Consider the following 27,731-nt stretch of genomic DNA (forward strand, 5'->3'; position numbering starts at 1 on the left):
AATCCATATTGGGAATCAACAGCATCTCTGCACCATGGAGTGCAGTTTCTAGGGGCATTCCAAGCACAGCAGCTCCTCCAAGCAGCTCTCGAGGAGCCTCTGGTCATCTGGCACCTTACCTTCCAAGGTGTCGCTCTTCAATAAACGCATGCTGACACGTTTCATTTGGGCAACATGAAGTGACTGTGCACTAGGCATCCATAACTCTTCAGTCTGAATGACGTGCAACAGTCAACAGTTACCATTTACATGGTTATCTATTTGGAGTAACAGCTATAAATCAGGGCTTCCACAATTTGAGCCAGTAGTTCTATGCAGACAATACATAGCAATCCCTTTACTCGGCACTAAAATTCAGCCATCTATGTGGGGTGAAATGTTGTGACCATATAATAAACAGTATGGGTTCCGTAGCATATGCCTCAGCAGCTACATGTCCCAGCCAAGTATTGACATGAACCTGCTCTATTAAGCTTTCAAGACCACTTAAAGATAGATATCAGAAATTGGAAATTATTTACTAATAGGCATTAACTAAAAACCACTCGTTTGACTTGAAAACATTCTATTTAATTTATACAAATAACTACTAAATAGAAAAAGTAGATTAAAAACAAAATAGTTATTTTTCTGGCAGAGTTTAAATGCACATCATGTAGAGCTTAGAAGAAAAAATGCATTTTCTCACAGCATTCATGACTTAAAATTCTACTGAAGTCCTCCATTGCTTTCATGTTCTAGATCAGATAAGATACTAGATGCAGTGCTGTGTGGGGTAGTGGCTAAATACACATTTCGCATTTGAACTGAAATTATGTTACAGACCACACCTACAAAAGTGAAGCATTTAAAATGTGACTAACAAGTTGTAATATGATAATACAGAAAGCAATTTCCATTTCAGGTTATATTGTGTTACAAAAACATCTGTGTAAGAAATAATGAAAGAGGCCACATAAAAATAAGCTTCAACTTTATGCACTTAATCAGTTTTTTAAACTGGCAAGTGTACTAGTAATAAATAATTTGCAAGTTTTGTATAAATGAGAAATTCCTAATGTTCAGCATTATTGTAAACATCAGTACACATGTAAAATGTAGCTAAAATCAGACAGTTACATTTTAAATTTATCAAATTAATTTCCTATTGTTCAGACACAGATCAATGGGGGTACATAGCCAATAATTTTTGGCAAGTCATGTCTTTAAAATTAACAGTAACAGTGCAAGTAAGGAATGCAAAGAATTCCTAGTGCAATAAAGAGGAGAAGCACAGGCAATATTGCTGATTAAAATTTACCACTTCCATGTGTTTGTCCTGGGAGTGACTAGGAAACTTTTTTAAAAAGCTATTCAAAGCCACTGTTTAATGCCCTGATCTTGTCTTAGGATTTCTGTGTCTTCCTTCAGGCCACTATCTTTGCAACAGTACATCCAGCATACGTCTTTATAGTTTGACCCTTTGTGAAATGCCCATGACAGTCAATGAGCAGGATTCATACGATTCCATTGTTTCCCAAACAGATGGTGAGATAAGAATGTCTGCCTCTAAGAAGCCATCTGGGACCAGTTCTAGAACTTGTCAGGCCAGAATATTTCTGAACCGAACAAAAACCTTCCATCTTGTCAGCACCACAAGAACATCAACAGTCAGCTTTCAGTTTATCTAAGGAATTATCAATTTTGGTCAAAGTCTTTTTGATACGCAGAGCTGTTAGTCTTGCAGATGGATTGTGATACCAGCATTCTTTCATCAGCTTGGCAAGAGAGGTTAGTGTCTGGGAAGACAAAAAAAAAAAAAATAAAAATAAAAAAGATGTCTATAAGCATACACACGAGTTGACAAAAGTTTCACTGACCTTATGCCCTAATACTTAAATATTTACACAAAATCAATCAATCAATCAACCTACAACTTGGCTCAGCGATACCTAAAATGATTTAATCCCTTCATGTTTTTGCAGGATTTTGTGTTTGGTTTGTTGAATAAATGGAAACACAAGAGGAGGGGGGGTGTTAAGAAGATGATCTAACCAGTGCAATTTTAAAATGTAAAGTCAGATTAAATTATACTTGAATGTTTAAAAAGTGTGTTTTTTTAAAAACAATCTGTAAAAAGTGCTGCAAAAATAAGTTTTCTATACAATCAACACGGAAAGCACTGAAAGATGTACACTTTCCATCTAATTTTAAAATACCTAGGGCAGCTCTGTATATTTGGGAAACAAGTTGGCTAATGCGGCAGCACAACTCAGGTAATATATAGCTGAAGTTTATTTCATTTGTCCAAGGCCAACAACATGCAGTGTATATATACACTGCAAATATAAAACCATAATACCACATCTTGAGAAACTGGTTGGCTGTCCATTTCTGAAGTGCAGACAGGACATTTGAGGGCACAATAGATTTTTTTTTTTTTTACTTTTTTTACTAGTAGTAGTTTAGTCTGACCTTTTAAAATATTTGTTTATATAGCTCGTTATTATGGTGAAGAGAAAAATCAAAGTTGACAAATCTATATATTTGGGACCCATGTATCCTCATACTAGTTACCTCAATACCAACATGATTTTTCACTGAATGACAAGGTTCACCACAGTGGTTGTGGCCATTTAAAATGCAGTCTGAATTTATATCAGAAAACAGTTTGCATTTACCAGGAGAAAACTTGTTCACTCTGATTTTCCCTTAACATTTAGTCAGGTATCAGCACACATTTGACCATTTATCTTTGCAAGCAAAGATCTGGTCAAAAAAGCAGCCCACAGAGCATTTCAATTAAAACATGATATTTATAGCTGAAAACTGTTTACACCAAAAGAGTATTCAGGCAGAAGCTATGAGCTAACATTTCAGAACATGAGCTCTGGTTTTCACACTTACTGGGTCTGAGAACCATCTGTTGGGAATGTTTGGCCTTTGCTGATCCACACAGACCACTTTTCTCATATCTTCAAAACTAGGATCATTTGGAACCACATCGTAGAATGGAGGTTTATAATCTTCTACAATACCTAGAACAGACAAAGATTACATTGCTGTGTTACAGGGGTTTCATCAATAAGACATTTCTGCACCGAGGCCCTAGTTATCTGATTTAACCACATGCAAGGTCCATAAAAAGAAGTAACACACAATTACACATTTTCAATGTTAATCAGTATGTATGCAATTTGAGGTAAAATGGGCTAATCCTTGCCTACAAGTGAAGAAATTGGGCACAGAGAATTTTCCCAACACCATACAGTGAATAAATGGCAGAGCTATGATTGGAACTCAAACTCAAAAAAGATGCTTGTCAAAAAGGTCACATTTAGTTGGCTAAACCCATGCTGCTTCCCAAGTTAATGAAGGTGCAGAGAATCCATAAAGACTCACAAAGACTCACAAATTTGGGGCAGGCAACTGGCAGGTGTAACACATTAGCGTCAACAGAGAAAACTTATATCTGACGTTTTAAAGGTTATGTCAAGCAAAAAAGAAAAAAAAAAAAGCAGTAATTTATACTAGACAAGCCAAAATGGTAAATTCAGTGATAAACTATACTGCTAATGAAGGGGACTATTTTTGTCTATGCATTTCCTCTTATGACATTTATCTCAGATTTTCCAACTGTTAAGTATAAAGTATAAGTTATCAAAAAGGCTTTTAATGCCTCTGATAGCCATGGGAATTCATTACTCCTTGACACGAATTCACTGACTGCAAGGAGAAATGGGATTTTTGTTAGCAAAATACTTACAGAAAACTTCAGATCTAGTATTCAGGCTTTGATTGTTTGACAAATAAAACTGGTTTTTATGACTCATGATGAAGAGGAGAAATTCTTAAGTCTATATGCCCTCACGCTGCTGCCTCAAAAATAAAAAAAGTCTCTCAAGGACATATTGTAAAGTAGTTCTGATAGGATACTCCATAAGGTTAAGCAAGTGAAGAGCACCAAGACTAAACTACTCAGGCATATGCTGTGCATATGTACCCATTTGTAGAATCCACATAGGGACTGTCAAAGGAGAATCACTTGTTCTAAAAACACCAAAATCCATGAAAAAAAGTAGGAGAGGTAACATCTTTTATTGGACTGCATTCTGTTTGACACAAAGGGTGCATCTACAGAGCAACTTACAGTTGGTCCCTACTAACCAACTCAGGCTCACAGGGCTCAGGCACAAGTCAACTAGCACAGGACTTAATTGCAGTGTGTACATACTCAAAGATTCAGAGCTTGACACAGCTGTTCTTCAGAAAAACGGTCACATACTTTTCACCATTCCACTCTATGTTCATTCTTGGCATGAGAAAGATTTTTGCCTTAGTGGTAACGGGGCTGACTGTGGTGCCCCTTTGACTGTTGTATATAAGGTGCTGTGCCAGCCCTACGTCCTCTTGCTTCCTTCTTGCCAAAAACTCCAGTGATGGAATGTACATGAACACCACATCTCTAAGAACACCTTTTTTCCCTTCTGACTACTTGCTCGTGTCGATTCCTTTCTACATGCACAGAAGCAGTGTCCATGGAAGTGGGCTCAGAGTTCAGTCTTGCAGCACGGCTTCAAAGCCAGTGTCTCAAGCTTGCCAAGCAAGCACATCGTGAGATGTGAATGTGTAGGCAGATGACCAGGTAGCAATCCTACAGATCTCTTGGATTGTTACCTGAGCCAGGAAGGCTGCTGACTATACTTGTGTCTCATCACGATTGCTGGCAAAGGCACCTTCACCAGCCCATAGCAGCAGTGGTGTGTGCAAGCCATGATCCAGGACAAAATCGTCTAAGCAGACAGAGGGCAACTTTTCATTCTGACTGCCATGGAAATGAACAGCGGCATTGATTTACAGATGGCTTTATTCTATGTAGACTGCCAGTACCTGCCTGATATCCAGGGTATGTAGCCTGCACTTATCTGATATGAGACTATGGAAAGTAGAGGAGCAAGTATATGTCCTAGCCAGTATGAAACTGGAAAAACTACCACTAGCAGAGACACTGATCGTGATCACAACTGGACCATATTTTTGCAGGAGACCATAGAGTTCCTGCTGAACCAGTCTGGTGAGGCCATGCAGAGGCTAACAGGATAAATCTTTCCCTGAATTGCTTGACATTCAAAGGACCCTGTGAATCACCGACACTGATGGGAAGGCAGAACACATAGTATTTTCTGTTCCAAAAGAAGAGTCTCTTACCTCCAGAAGATTATTCTGACTGCCTCCAGGTGGAACGACCACTCATGGGGAGACGAAAGAGTCCTGCTGAGCTGATTTGCTAAAATGTTCCTAGTTCTGTGCGAGTGTATGGCTATCGGATAAATGACATGCCACATGCAAAAATCCCAAAGGCGGAGAGCCCCTTAAAGGGCCAGAGACCTGGCTCTGCCCTGCCTGTTGATGTATGACATTGCTGCAATAGTGTCCTTCAAGATCTGTATCACCTTGAGCTTCAAGTGTGGAAGAAAGCCTGGAAGGCCAGGCAAACCACTCTGAGCTCCCTGACGAGGCAAACCACTCTGAGCTCCCTGACAGACATGGAGACCTAGACTGCCCCACAACCAGTGGCCCTGGGTGCTTCTCACCTGTCCAGGCTTCCAAAGTATCAGGGATTTAGGTCAGCAATGGGTCTCACCCAGTTGCAGTTAGGTGGAAGCAACTTTTAGTAACAACAACAAGACTTAGCGTGCTTGTGTGTGTAAGTAATATATCACGTATATGATAGTGTTGATTGCTATATGTATTACCAATAAATATCACATATTAAGCTTTGGCATGGAGGAGGGGAAAGGATTTCTAGCCTGTTTGCACCCCCTAACCCCAACTTCCAGGCTCCACAGCACCTTCTTCACCCATCCCCTTGCTGCTGTCCCCTAAGTATCCTCCCCTGCTGAGCCACTTCTCCAGCAGGGCTTGCCAATGCCCCTCTACTCAGGTTTCCCAGGCCCTGGTGCACACAATGCATTCTTAGGGCTCAGCCCCTTCCTGCCTGAACTGTAGAGTTGGGGGGGGGAAAAAAGAGGGAAGGAAGCAGATGGGTTATATCAAGGGCCCTACCAACTTTACCACCTATTTTGGTCAATTTCATATTCATAGGAATTTAAATGTGTCATGTGTCACGATTTCAGCTATTTAAATCTTTATGGTGTTAAAATTGTAGGAGTCCTGTCCAGCACAGCAGTTTGGGGAGGAGGCTGCGAGGTTATCATAGTGGGGGTTGCAATACTTATTGCATAGAATAAGTTGGCCTTATTTCATAGAATCATAGAATCATAGGACTGAAAGGGACCTCAAGAGGTCATCAAGTCCAGCCCCCCGCCCTGAAGGCAGGACCAAACTCCGTCTACACCATCCCTGACAGATGTCTATCTAACCTGTTCTTAAATATTTCCGTAGATGGCAATGCTGCCCTTGGAGCAGGGTAGCCAGGGAGTGGCAGCTGCTGGCTGGGAGCCCAGCTCTGAAGATCGAAGCACCACTAGCAGCATTGCAGAAGTAAGGATGGCTTGGTATGGTATTACCACTAACTTCTGCGCTGCTGCCATCAGAGCTGGGACCTTGGTCAGCAGCCACCACTCTTTAGCCAACCAGCTCTGAAGGCAGCACAGAAGGGTGCTGTGATCGCCTTCCCTCAAAGTTACTTTGCAACCCTTCTGCAACTCACACTAGTTACCTCAACTCACACACACACACGTATGTTTTTCATGGTTATAAATGCTGTAAGTTATGTCAGTGGCCAACAGCAAACTGGATGGGTTTGCTGCCTTTCAACACTGTGTGGGCAGGAAAGGGAGGGAGATGCTTCTAGCCACCTGTGGGGCTGGCAAGGGAGGCAAGAGATGAGCTCTGCAAAGATACAGATCAGGTCACTCCTTCCCCACTTCAGTCCCCCCCGTGGCTAGGAACAGCTCCCATCCAAAACTGAATGGCTACCGCTGGCCACATTCTGGTGTGAAACGTGGCATAGATCTGGGGAGGGAGGCTATATGACCCTGCAAACACACACCCACATGTTGCCTCAAGATGACACGGCCCAGCTACAAGGAGAAGCAAGTCTGTCCCAGGAGCCCTGCCAAGCAAGGAGAGTGATATTCGCTCGGCAGGGAAGGCGAGATGTACTGGAGGAGGTGTGTGCACCAGCCCTCCCTGTGTGAACCCTCAGGTCTTAAAGATAATAAAAAGAATCCAACTATTCAGTATTTCCTTAACATGGGCTCAGTCAACTTGAGGTTAATTTGAACACTTATACTGCAGGCATTCTAACGGACTGACATCAAACTCACTTGAATAAAAGCAGTTTTACCAGGTGTCTCATTTCAGCATAGGGAAACATGGTCACCCTATGCCTGGGTTCTCTAACAAAGATATAACCTTGTGAGTATCTTTCTAGTACCCAAAGAACACCACTGATGCACAAGTTTGTGCCTGCCATCAACAGAAGTGGGTCCAATAAAATTTATTCTTTCACTCGCTCAGTCTCATATACTGGGACCAACATGGCTACAACACCAAAACAATAAAACTCATCTACATTTCCATGTCTTGGGCTGCAAAAACAGACTTAACACCTGTTGACAGAAGACTGATAAAAACAGCTCGCTTTAAAAAGTCAGACTAAGGAACAGCTGAGGAGCCAAAGCAGGAAGCACATACCCTCAAGGTCTTTTGTATGAAAAAGTATGGCAAACAAGAAAGTTCAATAGGCTTTGATATAGAAAACCCTGCAACTTTCTACTCTCCCACTCTATCACTGCAATTAACTTATCTTTGACATGCTAGTAAAATATCAAGATTCCCACCCACCCCCCAATCAGAAATGACAGACTATTATTCTCAGCTTTTTCCTCCGCTCATCTTAGGGACTCGCTCCCACAGAGCAAGGATTTAGCCAGGACATTCCACATGCCTTGCAACATGAATAAGGCAACGTGACTGCAACCCTGATATCCGCTGTTTAATAACTCCTGATGAGAACATTAGGTACACACTAGAGTGTAGCTTTGGAGAGGGAGGTGGGGGTGGCTATTAATATATTTTTGAAGTTTCATTTTAAATTTCAGCCACATGTCCATACCTCATTAAGATGTTAACAGAAACTTTCTTCCTTTGCTACCACACAACATGGATTTATTTTAAGTTACTATTTATTTGGTTGGATATATGTTGCATGTATAAAAAGCATAATTAATTTTAAGAGTCAGCTATGATGTTTAAATCTAAAAGGAACCGGTCTGGCCTTTATTCCAAACAGTTAAGTCAAAAATATTGTGAACAACCATGCCAAACTTCATGGATCCTCTGGGATCACTGTTGGCTCTACAACCACAACAGCTGATCTATGTCAAGCAACCATAACCTCTAGTCTGCATTATCAAAACAAAGCTGTCACTATGACCTATGAAGCCCCAAAACGAGCCTCTTTAGTCATCAAGAACCCAGTGCCCATGCCAATTACCAAACAGTTTAAAGATCCCTTTCATAATTCAGAAAATAGTGTTTTATATAGAAACCAGCTTTTTAATAAATTAATCGATAATAGCGTTGCATCCAAGACAGTGTTTTTCACTCATTTCTTCAGTGTCACCTTGTCATACAATCATTCTACATGTACGAAAGTCTATACAACACACCTTTGTATAAAAATATGAGTCAAAGCTTTGGAGGGTGGTTTGAAGGACCTGGTTCTGGGCAAGTGATGTTCAGAGCAGCCCCTGTCTGACCGTGAACAGAGGAGCCTCTACCTTGAGGCGGAGACTGGACACACTATTACAACAGGGACTCTGCCTCCTGTTGAATAGCCTTGTGAGAATGGTCTCTAAAGGAGGACCAGGAAGCAAGTTTGGAAGTAGGGAAAGATGAATTCTACAGAATAACCCTGATAGACAACTGGGTCTTGGAGATTAACCATCACGACTAGCTCCCAGTTGTAGGCAACAGTGAGACAGCCTCCAAAAAAGGTGACAGAAGGGGTAGGTGGCATTAGAAATGTTAGTCAAGACCCACCTCATGATCAAAAGCAGCTCCTAGCCACAGAACAGGTTGCAACAGTAAAGGGGAATGAAAAGAGGGTGTTAGTCATCTATAACAGGAAGGCCCTGAAAGATGCTGATGGCAGAATGCACAAAGAGGAGATGGCGGCGGTCTTAATTTAGAATTCTGGCCTTGAACTGAGAAATGCTGAGTCCTTTAATGAGAAAAGGAGACTTCTTGTTGAAGAGGTGGGATTCAAAAAGGAAGAAAACTCTTGGGCAACCACAAACCCCCTCTCATAACAATATTGGCTAACAAGTTTCTGGATGCTGTGTCTGACACATCAATTGCAGCCTGAACAGCTGTTTTCACCACCAGATTGCCCTCCTCTAAAAGGGCAAAGACCTGGGCTATATCCTCCCAGAAAATATTATCCTGAAAGCCTGTCAGCCTAGACTAAAGTCAGGTCATACTTGAGTAGCAGGGCCTGGTAACTGGAGATGCAATCCTGCAGAGATCTCTCCCGCCACAGTGGTCAGTCTCTTGAAGGTGTTACCCAATGGGGATGGTAATGAGACAAATGTTTCATGGCAGCCTTTGTCACTAGGGAGTTGGGAACAGAATGAGACAACAGCAATTGAGCTCCCTTCACCAAAGTGAAATAGCACTTCTCAGTCCTTCCACATGTGTAGGAGAGGCCCCACAGGATGCCTGGATGTGCCAGAACAGTTTCACTGGTTTCAAGATTGCCTTGTTAACTCTGAGCCATCTTACTGGAGCCATCCAACAGGCAATGGTGAGAGTCTTAGACTTCCTCCAGAAGATATATGGAGACCACTAGCCACACTTTGTAGTAAGTCTGGGTACTGATTAGGGTTGTCTGGAGGAGGGGGAGGGGATGTGGAAGAGGAAGATGACCATATTACCCAGAAAAGAGGTCCCACTGGAACCGTAAATACTGGTGGGTATACTGTCTAATACTCTTGGCAGAACTGGTTGTTACAGCAAGGGGCAAGAGTGGGGGGAGGGGAGGAGGGAGCAGACTCCTAGGTGAGTACTGAATATCTGGTATAGGGATTCCACCATTCCCCAAAAAGAGGATTCAACTGTTTGAAGGGAACCCCATGGCACAGAGAACACTGGTCCCTAGGGAGGCAGAATTCATAATCTTGGATCTACTGTCACCTGGATTACCTGTAGTTCTTTGTGAGGATAAAGGCCAGACCAGCTCATCACATTCGTCCAAATCTAGACATTCCTCTGCTGTAATGGCAGAACTATCATTGCTGAGGGAACTCTGCCTGATGGTTGTAAGACAGACAACTCCTGGGACACCAAAGCAATAATCTCTTCCGCTACAGTAATGTTCCTGAAGGACTGGACCACACAAGAGAGCATTCTGAGGGTGCTGTACAGTTCTCTGTGCATCCTTGAGCAGGGAATGCTGATAATTGACACCCATGGAACCAGTACATCCCTGGTCATGGTGTGTTCTTTGGACGGATGTATTACCATTGGAGAGACCGAAGCTGCACTTGTGAAAGGGACTGGAGGACAAAGGCCCTTGTGCTTCAGAATGGGAATCACCAACAGGAAGATCCTTTCCTCTATGCACCTGACTCTGCACCCTGGCCTGACGCTTGCTTTTCAAAAGTAGTTACTCATGGTCTGTGTATAAGAATTCGCTCAACCTTGACTGGATCAGGTAAAGTGTCCTCAGCAGGAACTTGTACTTGTGCCCAAGAACGTCTCTTGCTTTTATGGGAATCCATGGAGAGTGTCTTTGGTCTTAAAAAAAAAAAATGGTTACTTACCTCTAGAACGGCTGTTCAAGATGTGTTACTCATGTCCATTCCATGTAGGTATGCACACAGTGCATGCACATGTCTTCGGAAGTTTTTTTCCCTTAGCAGCACCTGTTGAGCCAGCAGAGAAGGTGGCACTGCTATATTGGCTAATATATACGCCAGCTGGCCCTCCACCCCCTCAGTTCCTTCTTATTGGACTACTCCAGAGGCAGGTGGGTGGGATTTGAAATGGACATGAGCAATATCTCTGTAACTGTTTTTCTTCAAGATGTAAGTAACTTTTTTCTTCAAGTGATTTCTCGTGTCCATTTCATGTAGGTGACTCCAAAGCAGAAGCCGTAGGAGGCAAGGTTGGAGCTCTAACCTTCAAACAAGCGGAGGACAGCCCTACCCTGGGCTGCATCCTCCCTAGCCTGGTGGGCCAGCACATAATAATTGGCATAAGTGTGGACCGAAGACCCTGTGGCAGCAGCCTGGGCCCTAGTGGAGTGGGCTGTGAGGGGAGGAACTGGCATCCCGGCCAGCCCATAGCACTCCTTGATACAGGATAAAATCCACAAGATCCTCTGCACAGAGACTGGCTGCCCCTTCAGCCATTCTGCAGTTGCTACAAAGAGCTATGGAGACCTTCGGAAGGGCTTTGTTCTTCCCAAATAAAAGGCTAAAGCTCTCCTAATATCTAGTGTGTATAATGCCTTTTCCTTACCCAGTGCACGGGGTTTGGGGTAAAAAGCTTGGAGAAAAATATCCTGACACACATGAAACAGACACCATCTTTGGAAGGAAAGCAGGGTGGGGGTGCAACCAGACCTTGTCCTTGAAGAAAACGTGAAGAGGGGCGGGGGGGGGGGGGGGAGAAGCAGGTCGGAGGTCAGAGCTCTGAGTTCGGACATGCGCCTGGCCGACATGATGGTCACAAGGAAGGATGCCTTCCAGGAGAGGTGAATTAGCAAGCAAGTCACTAGGGACTTGAAAGGAGGCTCCATGAGCTTGGACAGAACTACATTTAGGTCCTACTGGGTATGCGGGTAAAATCTGTCCAAACCCCTTAAGAATCTGTGGACCATGGGATGCATGAAGAACGATGTGTCCCTAGAGACTGGGTGAAAGGCGGAAATAGCCATCAGGTCCTGATCGATGAGGACAACCACAACAGGACCCCAAGGTTGAGGAGATAGTCCAGAACCAGTAGGACCTGGGTGTCCATTGGGGAGATACTCTTCTGAGCAGTCAAAATGGAGAAACGTTTCCATTTAGCCAGATAGGTAGCCCTATTGGAAGGATTCCTACTTCCCAGCAGGACTTACTGCACCCACTCCAAGCACTGGAGCTCTGGTGCTGTCAGCCATGAAGCTTCCAAGGCCACTAGGTGGAGGGACTGTAGGTTAATTTTTGTTGTTTGTTTATGGAGATATACCCATCTCATAGAACTGGAAGGGACCTTGAGAGGTCATCAAGTCCAGCCCCAGACCCTCATGGCAGGATCAAGTACCATCCCTGACAGATTTGCCCCAGATCACTAAATGGTCCCCCTCAAGGACTGAACTCTCAACTGTGGGTTTAGCATGCCAATGCTCAAAACGAGCTATCCCTCCCCCCCCCCCTTTTCTGGTGGCAAAGCCTGCCAAAGTCCTGAGTTATGATGTCTGGATACAGGGGAAGAGAGATCAGTTTCTTGCATGACCTGTTTAGCAGAGACATGAACCAGTGAGTGCTGTCTGGGCCAAGCTGGCACTGAGAATGAGGGAGGCCCTGAATTCCCTCAGGGTACATCTACACAGCAAAGTTACTTCAAAATAACTTTACCAGCGTCTCCATAGCCAAACCACTATTTCGAAATTAAATCGAAACAGTGGAGGGCTTGTTTTGAAATTGGTGCTATTTCTTGTGGAATGAGGTTTACCAATTTCAAAATTGCTATTTCGAAATAAGCATTGTGTAGACGTTTATTTCGAAATAGGGGGCCTCCAGCCCTTCCCAGAGTGCCCTGGTGGCCACTCTGGGAACAACCAAGAAAACTCCTCTCCTACCCCTCTCCACAGAGCCCTTAAAAGGGTAGACTCTGGCCACAGTGCCTGTGCCAGCTCCAAGCCTGCTAGCCCAGAGCCAGCAGTCACTGCACCTGACCCAGTGGCCCCAGCATGAGCAAGGAAGCCAGTGCCAGCTCTCCACCGCTCCCCAGGACCAGTCTGCCAGATCCCAGGAGCCAGCTAGGGGCCAGAAAAGGCAGGTGCCTGCCTGGTCCACTGTGGAGATCAGGGACCTAATTCAGATTTGGGGGGGATGCCTCCAATGTCAATGATCTCTGCACTAAACGGAGGAACGCAACCGTCTACAAGCAGATGGCTTCCAGCCTGGCCACTAAAAGCCACATGTGAACCCAGGAGCATGAAAATCAAGGAGCTGCAGCAGATGTATGCCAGGGCCACAGGGGGCAGCTCCCAACCAGGGGCAGACCGAGACCCGTCCCTATTTTGATGCTGTGGAACACATCCTGGGGGGGCAGGATGGTCTGTGCCCCCCAGGTGGTCATCGACCCTGGGGCAGAGCTTGCTGCCTCCTGCTGCCTCCCCAGCTACTTCTTCCTCCTCCCCCTCTTGCTTCTTCGTCCCCACATCTCCAGGGACACTGAGGTCCCCGCACTCACGGTGCTGGGAGATAGTTGGGCTGGTGAGACCCCCAACCCTGAGCCATGAGCTTCTCCTCCCCCTTTCCTCCCCCTTCCAGCTCCATCCTCCCAGGTTTCCCCTTCCCCTCTCCCACTTTCTTTCCCCAGTCTCACCTCAGTGTATCCCCCCCCCCCCCGCCCCAGTTTTGTTCAATAAAGAGGCTTTGTTGTAATGAACGCATGTGTCTTTTATTGTACAGCGGGAAAGGGGGTTAGGGAGGGGTAAGTGGAAGGACATGAGGGAGGAATGAAGCACAAGCCCCCAGTGGGGCACACCAGGGAGATGGTTATTGTCTGCAGAACATGCTTCCAGACTCGTAGCAACACGTCCAGGAGAAGCACCAGAGCGCCCAGGAGCAGCTCCAGCTCCATGCTGCAGAGTGCTGTGGTGTACCGAGTGAGGGCAACTAGAGCACTCAGAGAAAAAAAAATGCTTTGCTGTCCATCAGCGAGGTAGACAAGCAAGAAGGGAAACTTAAGAACCAGCTGTTGGGGGAGGGGGAGTGTCCCTTTAAACACAGGTCTCAGCCTCAGGCAGCAGCCACACAAAGTAACTCCTGACCTGATGCCCTTCCAAAACCGGTTCCGGCCGGCCTCAAATGCAAATCAGTGTGTACCCGCCATTTCGAAATAGCAAAACACTATTTCGAAATGCATGCGTGTCTAGACGAGTGATTTCAAAATAAGCTATTCTGAAGTAATGCTGTAGTGTAGACATATCCTCAGTTTCAAAAGCACCTTGTGCACCTGTGGAAATGGAGGAAACGTGTAAAGCAGGCTCTCCAGCCAGGGGGTGAGCAGGGTGTCTCATAGGGACCCACAACCCACCCCCATAAGGGAAGAGAACCTGGGGCACTTCCTGTTCTGTCGTGTTGCAGAAGGGGTCCAAAAGGGGTCCAAAGAGGTCCAAAAGGGCCATTGTGTGGGAGCCTGCCAGAATCAGTTGTGCGGCCCAGGACTGTTGTTGGTGTCTAGACTTCACTGACGTGCTTTGGTGCTGAGAGCAGGACCTGTGCCTCAGCCTCGGTCTGAAGCCTCATGACGACATGGCTGACTGCCTCAGAGTCAGAGGAGTATTCAGAAGTGGGCCAGCGCAGTGCCATAGCTGTTGCAGCCAGCTACCTGTGCCCAGCGGGTGCCGGTCTATACACTCCAGCTTTCCTCAGCGCTGAGGGAGAGGTGGTGGCATCGATGGCATGTAGATGAACCCAGTGCAGGGACTGGTAACACACAGGTGTCCTGGCTTGGTGCCGGGCTGTGCCCATGGTACTGCTGCAGCTGGTGCTGGCATTGGAGACTGTTTGGGGGCCAGTGTTAGTGAAGATGGCCCCGAGATGGTGCAGTGGTGGGCCCTCGTGTCTGGTGCCAGAGGTACCAGGGATACAGCCCCATGACACTTAGGCGGGCCCTATGGAGGGGTTGGGAATGAGGGTCAGCTAGATCAAGGTCCCTTGCAGCCTCAAAGGTGTCAAGCATCAAGGGATCCAGGAGGTCCTCCACCAGGCTCGAGTCCCAATACGGGCTAGACCAGTGCTGAGCCAAACTCAATGGCTTAGGTCAACTCTTAATAGGACAATTGGTAATTAGGTTTCCATTCCACATTGCTCAGCATTTATGAAACAATATGCAGTTTCAGATGAAGTTCAGAATCTAAATCTCACAACAAGCTCATTGTTACAGATCAAGTCTCAAGGAACTCAAGTGACAAATTGCTACTCTATGGTATCCAAGTATTGAGAAATAATCCCAGAATCTCTTGGACTCTCTTTTTAAAAACACCACCACTGATGCTAATTTTATATCCACACAGAGGATTTGTTCACAACAATTTCTTTAGTAACACTTTTTCTACATCTCTATTTAACTATGCCTTTTAGCCTCCTCGATTCATTTTGCCTAAGACGACACACATCTTACTTTTAAGACAGTTCTCAACCACCACTATGGGCCACATATGCAGCTATGTTATGTGGGCTGCACTTCACACACACACACACACACAGCTGTGGCTAATTCAGCCACATCAGTCTATGGGGGGGCACTTTGAGAAACACTCCTCTAGGGCTACAAACATATCAGCTCATGGTTCAAAAGCCAGCTGTTAAAACACCAAAGAAAATCCTACTTTATACAGTTGAGCTCTGAGTTTCTAACATCTCAGGAATGGAGGGTGTTCGTAATTCTGAAATTACTTTAATATTTAAAAACATTATAGTTCTTTAAAAAAGTTTACTACTGAACACTGACTGAATACAACTTTAAAACTTCACTGTGCAGAAGAAAAATTCTGCTTTCCCTTTTTAAAAGTAGTTTATGTTTAATACGGTATTGTCCTGTATATGTGCTCTTTTCTCCCCACTGCTGCTACCTGATTGTGTTTTTCTGGTTCCAAATGGGGTGTGTGATTGACTAGTGAGTTCGCAATTCCGGGTGTTTGTAATTGAGGTCCAGAGCCTCAATGAAAACATGGCCCATATTCAGACAGTGCTACTCCCACTAGAGCTGATCACAAGATTCATGCTAACTTCAGTGGGAGAAGGATCTGTTTATATTTGGCTCCTAGATGTTATACAAAATTGTTATCCACAGACCCACTGACTAAGCTCATTCTTTTTTTGACCTCTAAGTAGTATCCATTTTAGAACTCTTCAATTGAACTGCTTAAGTTCCAAAATGCAGATCTTTTCAAGATTCTTGCCTACCTGCAGATTGAGCTGAGTCTCAGTTTGGACTAGGGAACAATGTTTTGGGAAAGAATCATTGCTTACTCTACAGTTAGGACAGCCACTGGTAGGAAGGAGATGCTTTGAAAAATAATACATGACCAGCTTTACTGCTTTAAACACTACTACACCTGCTGACCACATCCCCAGCATCCAATCCTACTCCCCTGGGCAAGTTTTCACTAGGACGAAAGGTTTGCTCTTACTTTGAGTTAACTAACATGGTAAAATCCAAATAGAGACTAGGGATGTTAAAATATGGTTTAGGTAAACATAAGGTTACATGGGTCATGTTTACACACCAGGGGAGGCGAAGCTCTGTGGATACAGAGGCGGGGGGAGGCTGGGAGCTCTGGTAATATAGGCTCCAGCCTGCCCCCCTCAGCTGCACTGCTGCCTCTATATCAGAGGCAGCAGGCAGTTCCCTGGGAGCCGGTACTCATCTCCTCACACCCCCATGCTGCTGCCCCGATACAGAATCAGCAGCAGGGGGGCGGGAGGGAAGGCAACTTTATAGGGAGCTCCCCCTGTCACCGCTGCATATAACTGTCAATCTTCACAGTTACAGACAGCCTTAACTGATGAGGTTTGCAGTTTCACATTCCTAGTAGAGACAAGGTAATTTGAAGTTTTCATACATGTTATAACAGGTTGAAACATTGTGGAGGAGTTCAGGGTTTATCTTGGCCTGCCTAAAGATATGAGGGGGGGGGGGGGGGGAAATCACACAGTCTCCTCTTCACTGGGATTTTACTTCACGTTACTCTGTTACTATTGTAAGCTAAACACTTTTTTTCTTCTAGTGAGGGTAAGGTCTCCGAGATCAACAGAATTCCAACTAACTTCACTAGAAAATGGATCAGGTCCAAAGCAAATCAATATTTATGTATTTAAAATATTTTTGCCCTGTCTCTATTTCAAATATTTGAGGCGGCTTACAAAAATTTAACACAATACAAATATATACGTAAATTAAAATATGTACACAGATTGGAGGCTTTTAGCAGAGTTGAACATATCACAGCTAAGAAACTTCATAATGTTTCCGCTATTTTTATCCTGAAGCATAGCCTGAAACTCTTATCTCTTCCCTTCTCCCTTATGTTTTCCTTGGATTCCTTAAAAGTTCTCACTTTAAACATGTTTGAACAGATTTCAGTATTAGGATCATCCCCTAAGGGGCATCAGAACCACCTCTCAGCATGAACGGTAGAGTATAATGGTTAAAATCAAACCAATTTTCAACTGGAATTCAACAAGGGTCTCCTTTCACCTTATTCCATTCAAAGTTGGCAAAAACACTTGGCACGGCCGATACCACAAGTCCTTCAAAGTGGGTGAGAGTTCAGCCTAAGCATCTGAAATACAAATACTTCTGAGGTACAGTATTTTCGTGTTGCCTACTTAGCTCAACAAGGCGTGTACTAAAGCGGCAGATGTTTTTCCATTGAATTGCAGCTTCCTTAACCCTCTTGGGGGGGGGGGGGGGGAGCAGAGACATGAGTCCTAAAAGAAATCCTCAAATAACTCACCATTGCTAACCATGCGTCTAGCTACTTCCCAGAGAACTAGTCCAAAAGCCCAGATGTCAACTCTTTTATAAGAGTCAAAGCAGTCCACTTGGATGGTTTCATCTAAGACTTCTGGCGCCATATAGCGCTTGGTACCCACACGTGGGTTGTTCCCCACATCCAACTGATTAGTGCTTTGGGAATGCATAACTGCAAGACCTGTAACAAAAAAGCAGAGTTGCCATGAAATCATTTTTAACGCTATCGTAGCACATGCAGTTTGAGGCGTGAGCTGTATACACAAGTTGGTACACATTCCAAGGACCACGGGGGTTGCTTGAAAACAAGCAATAGACAGGGTTCAACTGTCCAAAGAACAACTGTGTCAACTCCAAACTGCCTGCCAAATATAAAAAACAGTCAATGTGTCCATAGACTGAGACCAATTATCTCTTACAAGATTACTATAAAACATATGCATTGCACTTTTATAAAATGTTATCATTCCAGGGATTGTTTGGCAGCCACTGGATGTCACTGTCACTTCATGTATAATCAAAAATTCAGGAAGCTTATTTAAAAAGAAAACAAATTTTACTGTGAACTCAAATGTATTCTTGGAATTTTTGGGGTAAGTGAATATATATCCAAAGTGCGTGAGGAAGTGCTTTCTTCAGAGACCAGAAAAATACTGCATGGACAATATGTAAACTGGAATAAAAAAATAAAGCTAAAAACATCAAGACAGACGTAGGTCACAAAGTAAACCTCATCAAAGGGGCCTCCAACAAGTCAATCAAAACCACTCAACCTGATTTATCCTGATATCCAAACATTTAAGTAAAGAACATTATGTGAAAGATTAAATTAAAGCAAATTTGGAAACACACAGAGGACCCAGTTTACCACAGTAAACAGGCAGTCACTCCAAAGTAAACAGTGACAGGTGCAGGACACTGCTAAGCAAAACACCAGGAAGACTCTTCCTGATTAGGGTTGCCAGATGGTTTCAACAAAAATACCGGACACACTTGACATTACATCTTATTTAGAAAATACCGGACATTTACATTTTCTCAGTTTGTTTCCTGAATAGAAAGCTCAAATACTGGACTGTGTGGTTCAAAACCGGACATCTGGCAACCCTATTCCTGACTCCCCTATCAAATTCTATAAGAGCAACATCTAATGCTAAAATTGAAATACAAGCTTAACGGCAACTTGATAATCTTCTATGGGTCTGCAGTTAGTATTAGGCCACAGAATTACTACATTCCCAAACCAGTCTTCAAAAATACGGTTTCCTTTCCTCAGTATCAAGGTTTTGGAAAAACATTTTTCTGAAGTTTAAAGTTCACTTCAAATACATTTGGAGTTGCTAAAAGAACTTGCACAGAAACTTAACGTGCAATCTGCTAACCCCTTCATTGCTAAAGATAACATGCTTAAAAAAAAGTCTGGTCGGCTGCTAAAGACACATCCAGTCCCTAAATATACATTACACCTTTCAGATAGGAAATGTAAATTTTACATTGCAATTTTCCTGGCAGACTTTGAACACATCAGTAAAGACTACAGATTCTTACAGGAAACATTTAAGGAAGAGACGGGATGAGTTGGAACCTATGGAGCTGGCTTGGTTTTGGACAACAAAAGAAGTCCTATTTTATAATCACTGTTTGGATCATTAATGGCTTCTGGATAGCCAGTCTAACACTCAACCAGGAGAGAGCAATACACAGCCCAACAGGTACTGTTGTATTGCAACCCACCAACCCCATGTTCTGAGCTCCTCCCCCACTAGGGTTGCAATACTACAATATCTATAGAAAATTTAAGTTACTTTCACACCTGATTGCAATACATAGCCACATGGCTTTTAACTGCATTTCTAGACATTTTACCTGCACACACAGTTGCTAAAAATGTAGGCACAGAAAGCTATCAGTGTTGGAATGGGGACAAATTAGAAGGCAGATTAAAAGCTAGATCAGAAGAGAATGAAGACAAATCAGCCATAAACAGAAGGATTCAATACATCCTGAAAAAGGAATATCTGCTTTTCTTCATCCATATTAGGGATAATGAAGGAAAAAGAATCCTCTATAAATCGGTGGCCACGATTCTCATATACAAAAAACCTACCATTTACTTTCACCACTGTCAGTCCGAACAGCAGCAGATATTTCTGCTCCTATCTTATATATACCCCTCCACTACAGTATTGAACTCTACAGATATGACTGCAAAAAGGTTTAACTTCTGTGGTGCTGGCTCAATAGAGAAATAAATGCTGCCCCCCTCTGGTGATAATTACACTAACTTAAAAATGAACCAGAATTTTAAAAAAATGTAATTCCTTTTCACTTACTGAATATTGATTTCCTATCTGAAATTCCCTCTGTGGATTCTGAGATGCAGAATCCAACTAGATTGTTACTTACTATGGAAGCACATGCATTTATGTTGGACACTATTGTGTGTGATGAAGTTGGATCTCAGTGTCTCCCAATTTTAGGATCCAGTGAAGTTAGTTTTTAAGCCAGTCAATTCTTCCCTTATGCTCAACATGCCATGTTAAGATTACTACTGTGCCTTTTTATTTCCCTTGGCACAGACAACAGAAGGATCCAGCCATAATGCCTCGCACATAAACCAGGCATGATTCTTTAATCATCCCTCTGCATCCTGCTGGCATAGAAATTGCTATTTTAATTTAAATGAATACAAGAAACTCAATAAAAGCTTGGTTTGGTATTTACTGCAGTCAATGGCAAAAGTACATTTGATACATAAATTTTAACATGAGCCCAGTTCAACCCCTACCCTACTGATGCCAATCAGTCAGCTCAAGCTCTAAATTGCCTTCCTCCCCTTTTGAAATTGAGGAATGAGAAAAATGTATTAATTTAAGTTTAAAAAGTTATTTGGATCCTAAATGCCATCCATAAAGCATCTAAAATGCTGTAATTAGACATTAATGAAACTGAAGTGTTATTTATTGAGCATCAGCCAAAAAGGTAAAAACCTCAATTCAAATATCTCAGACCAGGTCTATACGACAGGAGAAGGTCGGCTTAAGGTATACTATTCCAGGTACGTAAACAATGTAGCTGGAGTTGGTGCAACTGAAACTGAACTTAGGCACTGTTCCCACTGCGGGAGGTTCACGGGAGAAATGCTCTTGTTGACTTCTTTTAATTCCTATCAACAATGGTCAATGGGACACTCTCAGCATTTGATTTAGCTGGTCTTTAGTAGCAAACCCCACTAAATGGAACATCAGAAGATCAACCATTGCAGCATTGATCTTCCCACAAGTGTAGATGTGGCCTCAGAAACCTGAAGTGGTGATAGGTTTTATTCAGCTGGAACAAGATAGCATGCTTTATATGCCCTCTAGTGGCTGTCAACTTCTAAGGAAGTTGAAAATAACTCAAGAGCACTGTGATTTATTTACCATATTCAGTTACTTCCAGAACATTCAGTTTGTTTTATTCATCAACTGAAACTCACCTAAATCTGCTATGCAGCACTGCCCATTTTTCTTAACAAGGATATTTTTGCTCTTCAAGTCTCGGTGGGAAATGGCAGGCTTCCCCTGGGTCCCAAATATCTCTATGTGCAAGTGCGCAAGGCCGCTGGCTATGGACAGGACTATTCGTAGGCAGCTGACAGTGTCCAGCGTAGTAAGCTGTAGATAGTCATACAGCGATCCCATTTCATGATAGTGTGTAATTAACCACAACTGGGTGCTGGAGTTTCTAGAGGTCATATCTGATGCAATAAAACCTAAGAAGAGAAAAAGCAAACAACAAAGTTAGAGATCACAAGTCTACATCAAGAGGTACAATATCACCAAAAACTCTCTCGCAATTTACAATGGAGATGGAATTAACCTACTTGTGAAAGGCCACTATGGAGATAATATTAAGGAGGAACAGTTAAAATACATTTATAAAATGGCAGTTCAAATTTATTCACAAAAATGCATCAAGTTCATTTGAATGACAAGATAAAGTTACACGTTAAAAGCGTATTTGGTTTTGACAACTAATACCCACACAGTTTAAAATTTTAAAACTATTTCATTTATTTGAATTCGTTAGCAAATTAATCAGTTTTAAAAGGAATTAAAATAAGTGTTTTCAAGCTTTGATTCTGAATGTAACTCAGAATTTGCCTTCTACTATAATCATTTGCTATGTTGAATGCTGCTAGGAAAAAAAGTTTAGCTAATCCTTACAGTTTGTTTAATTAGTTAACTAGATTTAGAATCTTATCACCCAGGTATATAGTACTGAAAGCTGCAATTAAGAGATATCTAGAGTTGCCAGTTGCGACTGGGTGTTATTTTCTTACTTTATATTACATAATACATTCTCCTTATTTTGGACCATCAGGGTCACAGACCATAATGGTGATGCCATAAGTCTATTGCCTTTTTTTCTTCAGTATAGCTCAGCTTTCCCAAGGGAACTCCCACCCTATGCACAGGTTCAGTGGGGCTTACCCAAAATTAAGTGCACTCTAAGTGTAGTCAGTCTTAGGTTTTTTTGGCAATTTAGAATCAGAGCTTCATGCTTGCTGAAAATAAATTAAAATGATTAACTGAATAACAGAGTGAGAACTATTCAAAATCATTTACAAATTTGGTTTCAGGATCTCTTTTAAGCAAAAACATGGCTGTGTCATAAGGACCAGCAAATACCAACAAGACGCCACAGATGAAAAGATTGCTTGGTTCATTGATGCCACAAAGTCCTTACTACCAAGCTACACTCATCCCCCTGGTAGAGCAGACATCGGTGGAAGCTTGCTAGATGCAGCATATGAGACGGGATTAGAACAGCGTGCAAGAAATACTGAGGGGAAATTTGCCAGTTTTAAGCCTTGATTGGGTGGAACAATGTACACAATGATCAAAAAATGTGCCCATGAGTCAACGGAAGAGGAGTTTGCATCTCTTTCAGAAACAATAGATACATCAGAAAATGCCCAAACAGAATATTTAAAAACAAGTGGCAGTGAAAGCTGTAACAAATTAATAACAAAAATTCAATTGTCACATGCACAGTTCTGTCTCTGACAACATGGCAGAAATGAGAACACAGAAGAAGAAACTGAAGAATGCTCCTTAATAACTTGAAGTGCCCATGTAATGCATCTTTTAGCTGAAGACCTAAGTACATCTTCTCTGGGAATAAAAGGAAATGATGTTGAGGTCAAATACTTCCATAACAGCCATTTTGCTTCAGCTTCACTGAAGAGAGAAGGAAGATCCAAACTAATTCTCCCTCGAAACATTCAATGGAATTTTGTGGTTGAATTTATCAAGAATTAGCCTATTATCAGAAAACTTTGTCAACAATAATGTGATAAAATAGAAGGATGTTTCACTTTCAAAGTATTTAATAATGTATTAAAGAGAAATATAGCTGAAGTGTTCAGTATACCAAAGCCAATATCCATTGTTGCAAAATTCAAAAAAATTGCTGCTGCATTGGTCATGCTGTCAAAATTTGGAAGGCACTTCCAGAGACATGGATGAAAGAAATACCTCAGCAGAAAGTTGAACTGTAGACAAGAAAGAAGCAAACAGACAAAGCATTAACTCATTTTTTTGCAAACATTCTCAACCCCAGATCTAAAGGGTAGATGCCTAACTTCTGAGGGTGCTGCTGCTGACATGGCATGGGCATCTCAAAATCACTTCTGAGTTATGCTGGTCAAATTTCAGGACTGGAGCAAAATCATCAAATCAGTACACATTTACTGGTGATGAAAGTCACTCCCCTGAATCGGGGGGAATCATTAGCCAGGCACTCTGAAACAGAGTTCCTTCAGTTGCTAAGCCAACTTCACAGCAGTGGCTTGCTCTGCAGCCATAGAATAGTTTCATCATTTGGTATTATTCACACAAAGCTAAGAAAGCGAATGGGTGCTGGAAAAGCAGAAACATTTTTACTTCGGTTTCAGTTTATGAACCAAAATGACAGAGAATGGGGAAGATTACAGTTGTAGAAATTTTAAGGATGCTGTACATGTAGTGTTGTGACGATTTCTCGGTTAGAGTTAATAAAATGTGAAATTAAAGTGTAATGACAGCTGTCAGTCAGCAACTCAGGAGATTGCCACAATTGCAAATATGAAACATTTAGGATTCATTGTAATAAGATGTAAGTGCTACTGTGTTTGTGTGTGTGATTTAGTACTTACTAATCCTAACATAAGCTGCAGATGCAGCAGCGACACAGGTAATGAGCATTACGTACTACTTCCTAAATTAATAAAAATCGAGGTATCTAAAAAACAGAGTATACCCTCCTAGATGATGGAAAATGCTGTACTGAGTTGTAAGTTAACATGTTTTAGTTGTCAGATTTGCACCATTGTTTAGGAAATATGTAAAAAATGTAATAAGAAAAGCAAAAAAAGATTTTGAGGAACAGCTAGCCAAAAACTCAAAAAGAAATAAAATGTTTTTTAAGTACATTAGAAGCAGGAAGCCTGCTAAAAAACCTGTGGGTCCCCTAGATGATCAAGCTATAAAAGGAGCAATCAAGGACGATAAAGCCATTGCGGAGAAACGAAATGATTTCTTTGCTTCAGTCTGCACGGCTGAGGACGTTGGGGAGATTCCTGAATCTGCACCGTCCTTTGTGGGTGATGAATCTAAGGAACTGTACCGGATTCAAGTGTCATTAGAGGAGGTTTTGGAACAAATAGAAAAACTTAATGTTAACAAATCTCCGGGACCGGATGGCATTCATCCAAGGGTTCTAAAAACTAAAATGGGAAATTGCTGAGCTATTATCTGAGGTTTGTAACCTATCCTATAAATCTGCTTCCGTACCTAATGACTGGAAGGTAGCCAACGTGACACCAATATTTAAAAAGGGCTCTAGAGGCGATCCTGGCAATTACAGACCGGTAAGTCTAACTTCAGTACCGGGTAAATTAGTCGAAACAATAGTAAAGAATAAAATTGTGAAGCATGTAGAAGAACATAATTTGTTGGACAAAAGTCAACATGGTTTCTGTAAAGGGAAATCCTGTCTTACTAATCTATTAGAGTTCTTTGAAGGGGTTAACAAACATGCGGACAAGGGGGATCCAGTAGATATAGTATATTTGGATTTTCAGAAAGCCTTTGACACGGTCCCTCACCAAAGGCTCTTGTGTAAATTACATGGCCATGGGATAAGAGGGAAGGTCCTTTCTTGGATTGAGAACTGGTTAAAAGACAGGAAACAAAGGGTAGGAATAAATGGTAAATTTTCAGATTGGAGAGAGGTAACTAGTGGTGTACTCCAAGGGTCAGTCCTGGAACCAATCCTTTTCAACTTATTATTCATAAATGATCTGGAGAAAGGGGTAAGCAGTAAGGTAGTAAAGTTTGCAGATGATACAAAACTGTTTAGGATAGTCAAGACAGAAGCAGACTGTGAGGGACTCCAAGAAGATCTCACCAAACTGAGTGATTAGGCAACAAAATGGCAAATGAAATTTAATGTGGATTAGTATAAAGTAATACACAACGGGAAAAATAACCCCAACTATACGTACAATGATGGGGGCTAATTTGGCTACGACAAATCAGGAAAGAGATTTGGAGTTATCGTGGACAGTTCTGAGAACTTCCACACAGTGTGAAGCGGCGGTCAAAAAGGCAAATAGGATGCTAGGAATTATTGGGAAAGGGATAGAAAATAAGACAAGGAATATCTTACTGCCCCAGTATAAAACTATGGTACGCCCACATCTTGAATACTGTGTACAGATGTGGTCTCCTCACCTCAAAAAAGATATTTTGGTCTTGGAAAGAGTTCAGAAAAGGGCAACTAAAATAATTAGGGGTTTGGAACGGGTCCCATATGAGGAGAAGTTAAAGCGACTGGGACTTTTCAGTTTAGAAAAGAGGAGACTGAGGGGGGATAGGATAGAGGTCTATAAAATCATGAGTGGTGTGGAGAGGGCCGAAAAGAAAAGTTATTTATTAGTTCCCTAAACAGAAGAACGAGAGGACACCAAATGAAATTAATGGGGAGCAGGTTTAAAACTAATAAAAGAAAGTTCTTCTTCACACAGCGTGTAGTCAACCTGTGGAACTCCTTGCCAGGAGGCGGCTGTGATGGCTAGGACTATAATAGAGTTTAAAGAGAAGCTAGATAATTTCATGGAGGTAAAAGGCTATTAGCCAGGGGATAAAATGGTGTCCTTGGCCTCTGTTTGTCAGAGGCTGGAGAGGGATGGCAGGAGACAAATCGTTTGATCATTGTCTTCGGTCCACCCTCTCTGGGACACCTGGCGCTGGCCACTGTCTTCAGACAGGATACTGAGCTAGATGGACCTTTGGTCTGACCCAGTACGGCCGTTCTTATGTGAAGTAGTATCAGTGGGAAAAAAAATCAATGATTCTCATGATGATTTCAATCTATCCACTTTGGTTCTCCCCCTCCGACTCCCAACAACAGTGGTAGTGCAGACAGAGCCTTGGCCTCCCCTAGCTTCCATTAAACAGTCGCCAATGAACGAAGCCACAATCAAACCAACTGACAGTTCAGTCTCCTTCAAAGATCCACCATTTCCTCTATACCCTAAACCAGGCCCGGGCAAAATATGGACCACTGGCCACATCTGGCCTGCCAACACTGCTGGGAGCCTCAGGCAAGCTTCCCACTTGCCCTGCCCCACCCACACACCACTCAGAAATGCGGCTGCGGGGCAGTTTTTCTTTAAAAACTGAGTATGGAAAGTATGGAGGGAAAGCTTTATGAGCTGCTCCCATCCTCAACACAATCCCATTGGCTGATTTCTGGCCAGAAATCAGCCAATGGGAGCTGCTTGTGCTTTGTGGCTGCCTGTTATTGAAAGAAGAGGCTCCAGAGCACATGGCTGCAGTCTCCATGTGCAGAGTTGACGGGGTGGGACTGATTAATCACCCATGAAGCTGTGCTGTTGCACAGCTTAGAGGGGAAACTGGTAGACAGGGAGGCTGATTCAGGAGCAGCTGCTGGCTAAGTCAGGCTCTGGCCAGGAGACTTCTCTGGCACCCCAGTCCCTTCCTGCTCCAATCCTCTGCCCTCCACTCTACATACCCAAATCCTCTGCCCTCCTTCTGTACCCATATCTCTGCTGAGATCTGGCACCCCAATCTCCTGCCCCAGATCAGTCCCCTCCAGCCCTAGCTCACAACCCAAATCCCTGTACCCCAATTTCCTGCCCTAGGTCACAATCAAACCACTGCACCCTAGTCCAGTGCCCCAGGTCACAAATGCCTCCTTCACCCAAACTCCCTCTTCCTTACCTCAAGCTCCCATCTGCACCCAACCTCCATCCCAGAGCTCTCAATTAATATCATGGAAGTGTGCGGCCCTCGACTACTTTCCTAATTCTTGGAGTGCACTCCATCCATCAAAAATTTTTGCTCACCTCTGCTCTAAACCTTCCCCAACTGCCCACGAGAACAACTCATGAGATTTGCTATTTGTGGTCAGAGTGAGGAATTAAACCTTCCTCCATTTAAATCAAGGCTCAAACTGGAACTCCCTATCTGCTTAGCAAAGCTCTACCAGTGTGACACTAGGCGAGAAACAGACCCCTGACCATCTAAATCTTTATTGGTCAAAAACAAACTCTACTTGTGGCCAAACAAGCAGCTAGAGCAGATCATAGAAAACGGGTTTTCCAGGTGAGCTACTGGGCTCAGTTAGCAAGCAGCCATATGTTGCACTAGTTTAATTGTCAAATTAAAGGTGTAGTCCTGGGGTGGGCAATAATTTTTTGAAGGGGGGCCACTTGGGAAATTTCTGAAGTAGCCCTGGGTTGGCCTAGAAGGGGCAGGGCTAGGAGACTTGCCAAGCTCCCCCGCCCATAGACCCTGATTGGCTTGGGGTGAGGGAGTGCGTGAAGTCTCTGCACACACCTCCCCTTCAAGGGGTGCAGCAGCACCAAGGAAGCCGCCAGCTGTTCAAAACTCTAGGCACCATACACCCCAGGTGGCAGGAGAAGACTTTGCTCACTCTCACCATCCCTATGCCAATCAGGGTCTGTGGGCTAA

General features: G+C 43.1%; 1 protein-coding gene across 2 annotated transcripts in view; it reads right to left on the minus strand.

The window, feature by feature from the left end:
- Positions 1-548: 548 nt before the first annotated feature.
- ACVR1 (activin A receptor type 1) overlaps positions 549-27,731 on the minus strand; it is a 113,909-nt gene continuing 86,726 nt past the window's right edge. For both annotated transcript variants that reach the window (XM_075933431.2, XM_075933432.2), the window contains exons 7-10: positions 21,185-21,460; positions 17,690-17,887; positions 2,887-3,017; positions 549-1,778 (exon numbers count right to left, since the gene is read on the minus strand). In XM_075933431.2, coding sequence (XP_075789546.1) covers positions 1,644-1,778; positions 2,887-3,017; positions 17,690-17,887; positions 21,185-21,460 — 740 coding nt within the window. In that variant the 3' untranslated portion in view covers positions 549-1,643. The remainder of the gene's footprint in view (positions 1,779-2,886; positions 3,018-17,689; positions 17,888-21,184; positions 21,461-27,731) is intronic.

The sequence above is a fragment of the Pelodiscus sinensis genome, chromosome 7, assembly GCF_052426305.1.
Source record: "Pelodiscus sinensis isolate ZL-2025 chromosome 7, ASM5242630v1, whole genome shotgun sequence".
Classification (NCBI taxonomy): domain Eukaryota; kingdom Metazoa; phylum Chordata; order Testudines; family Trionychidae; genus Pelodiscus; species Pelodiscus sinensis.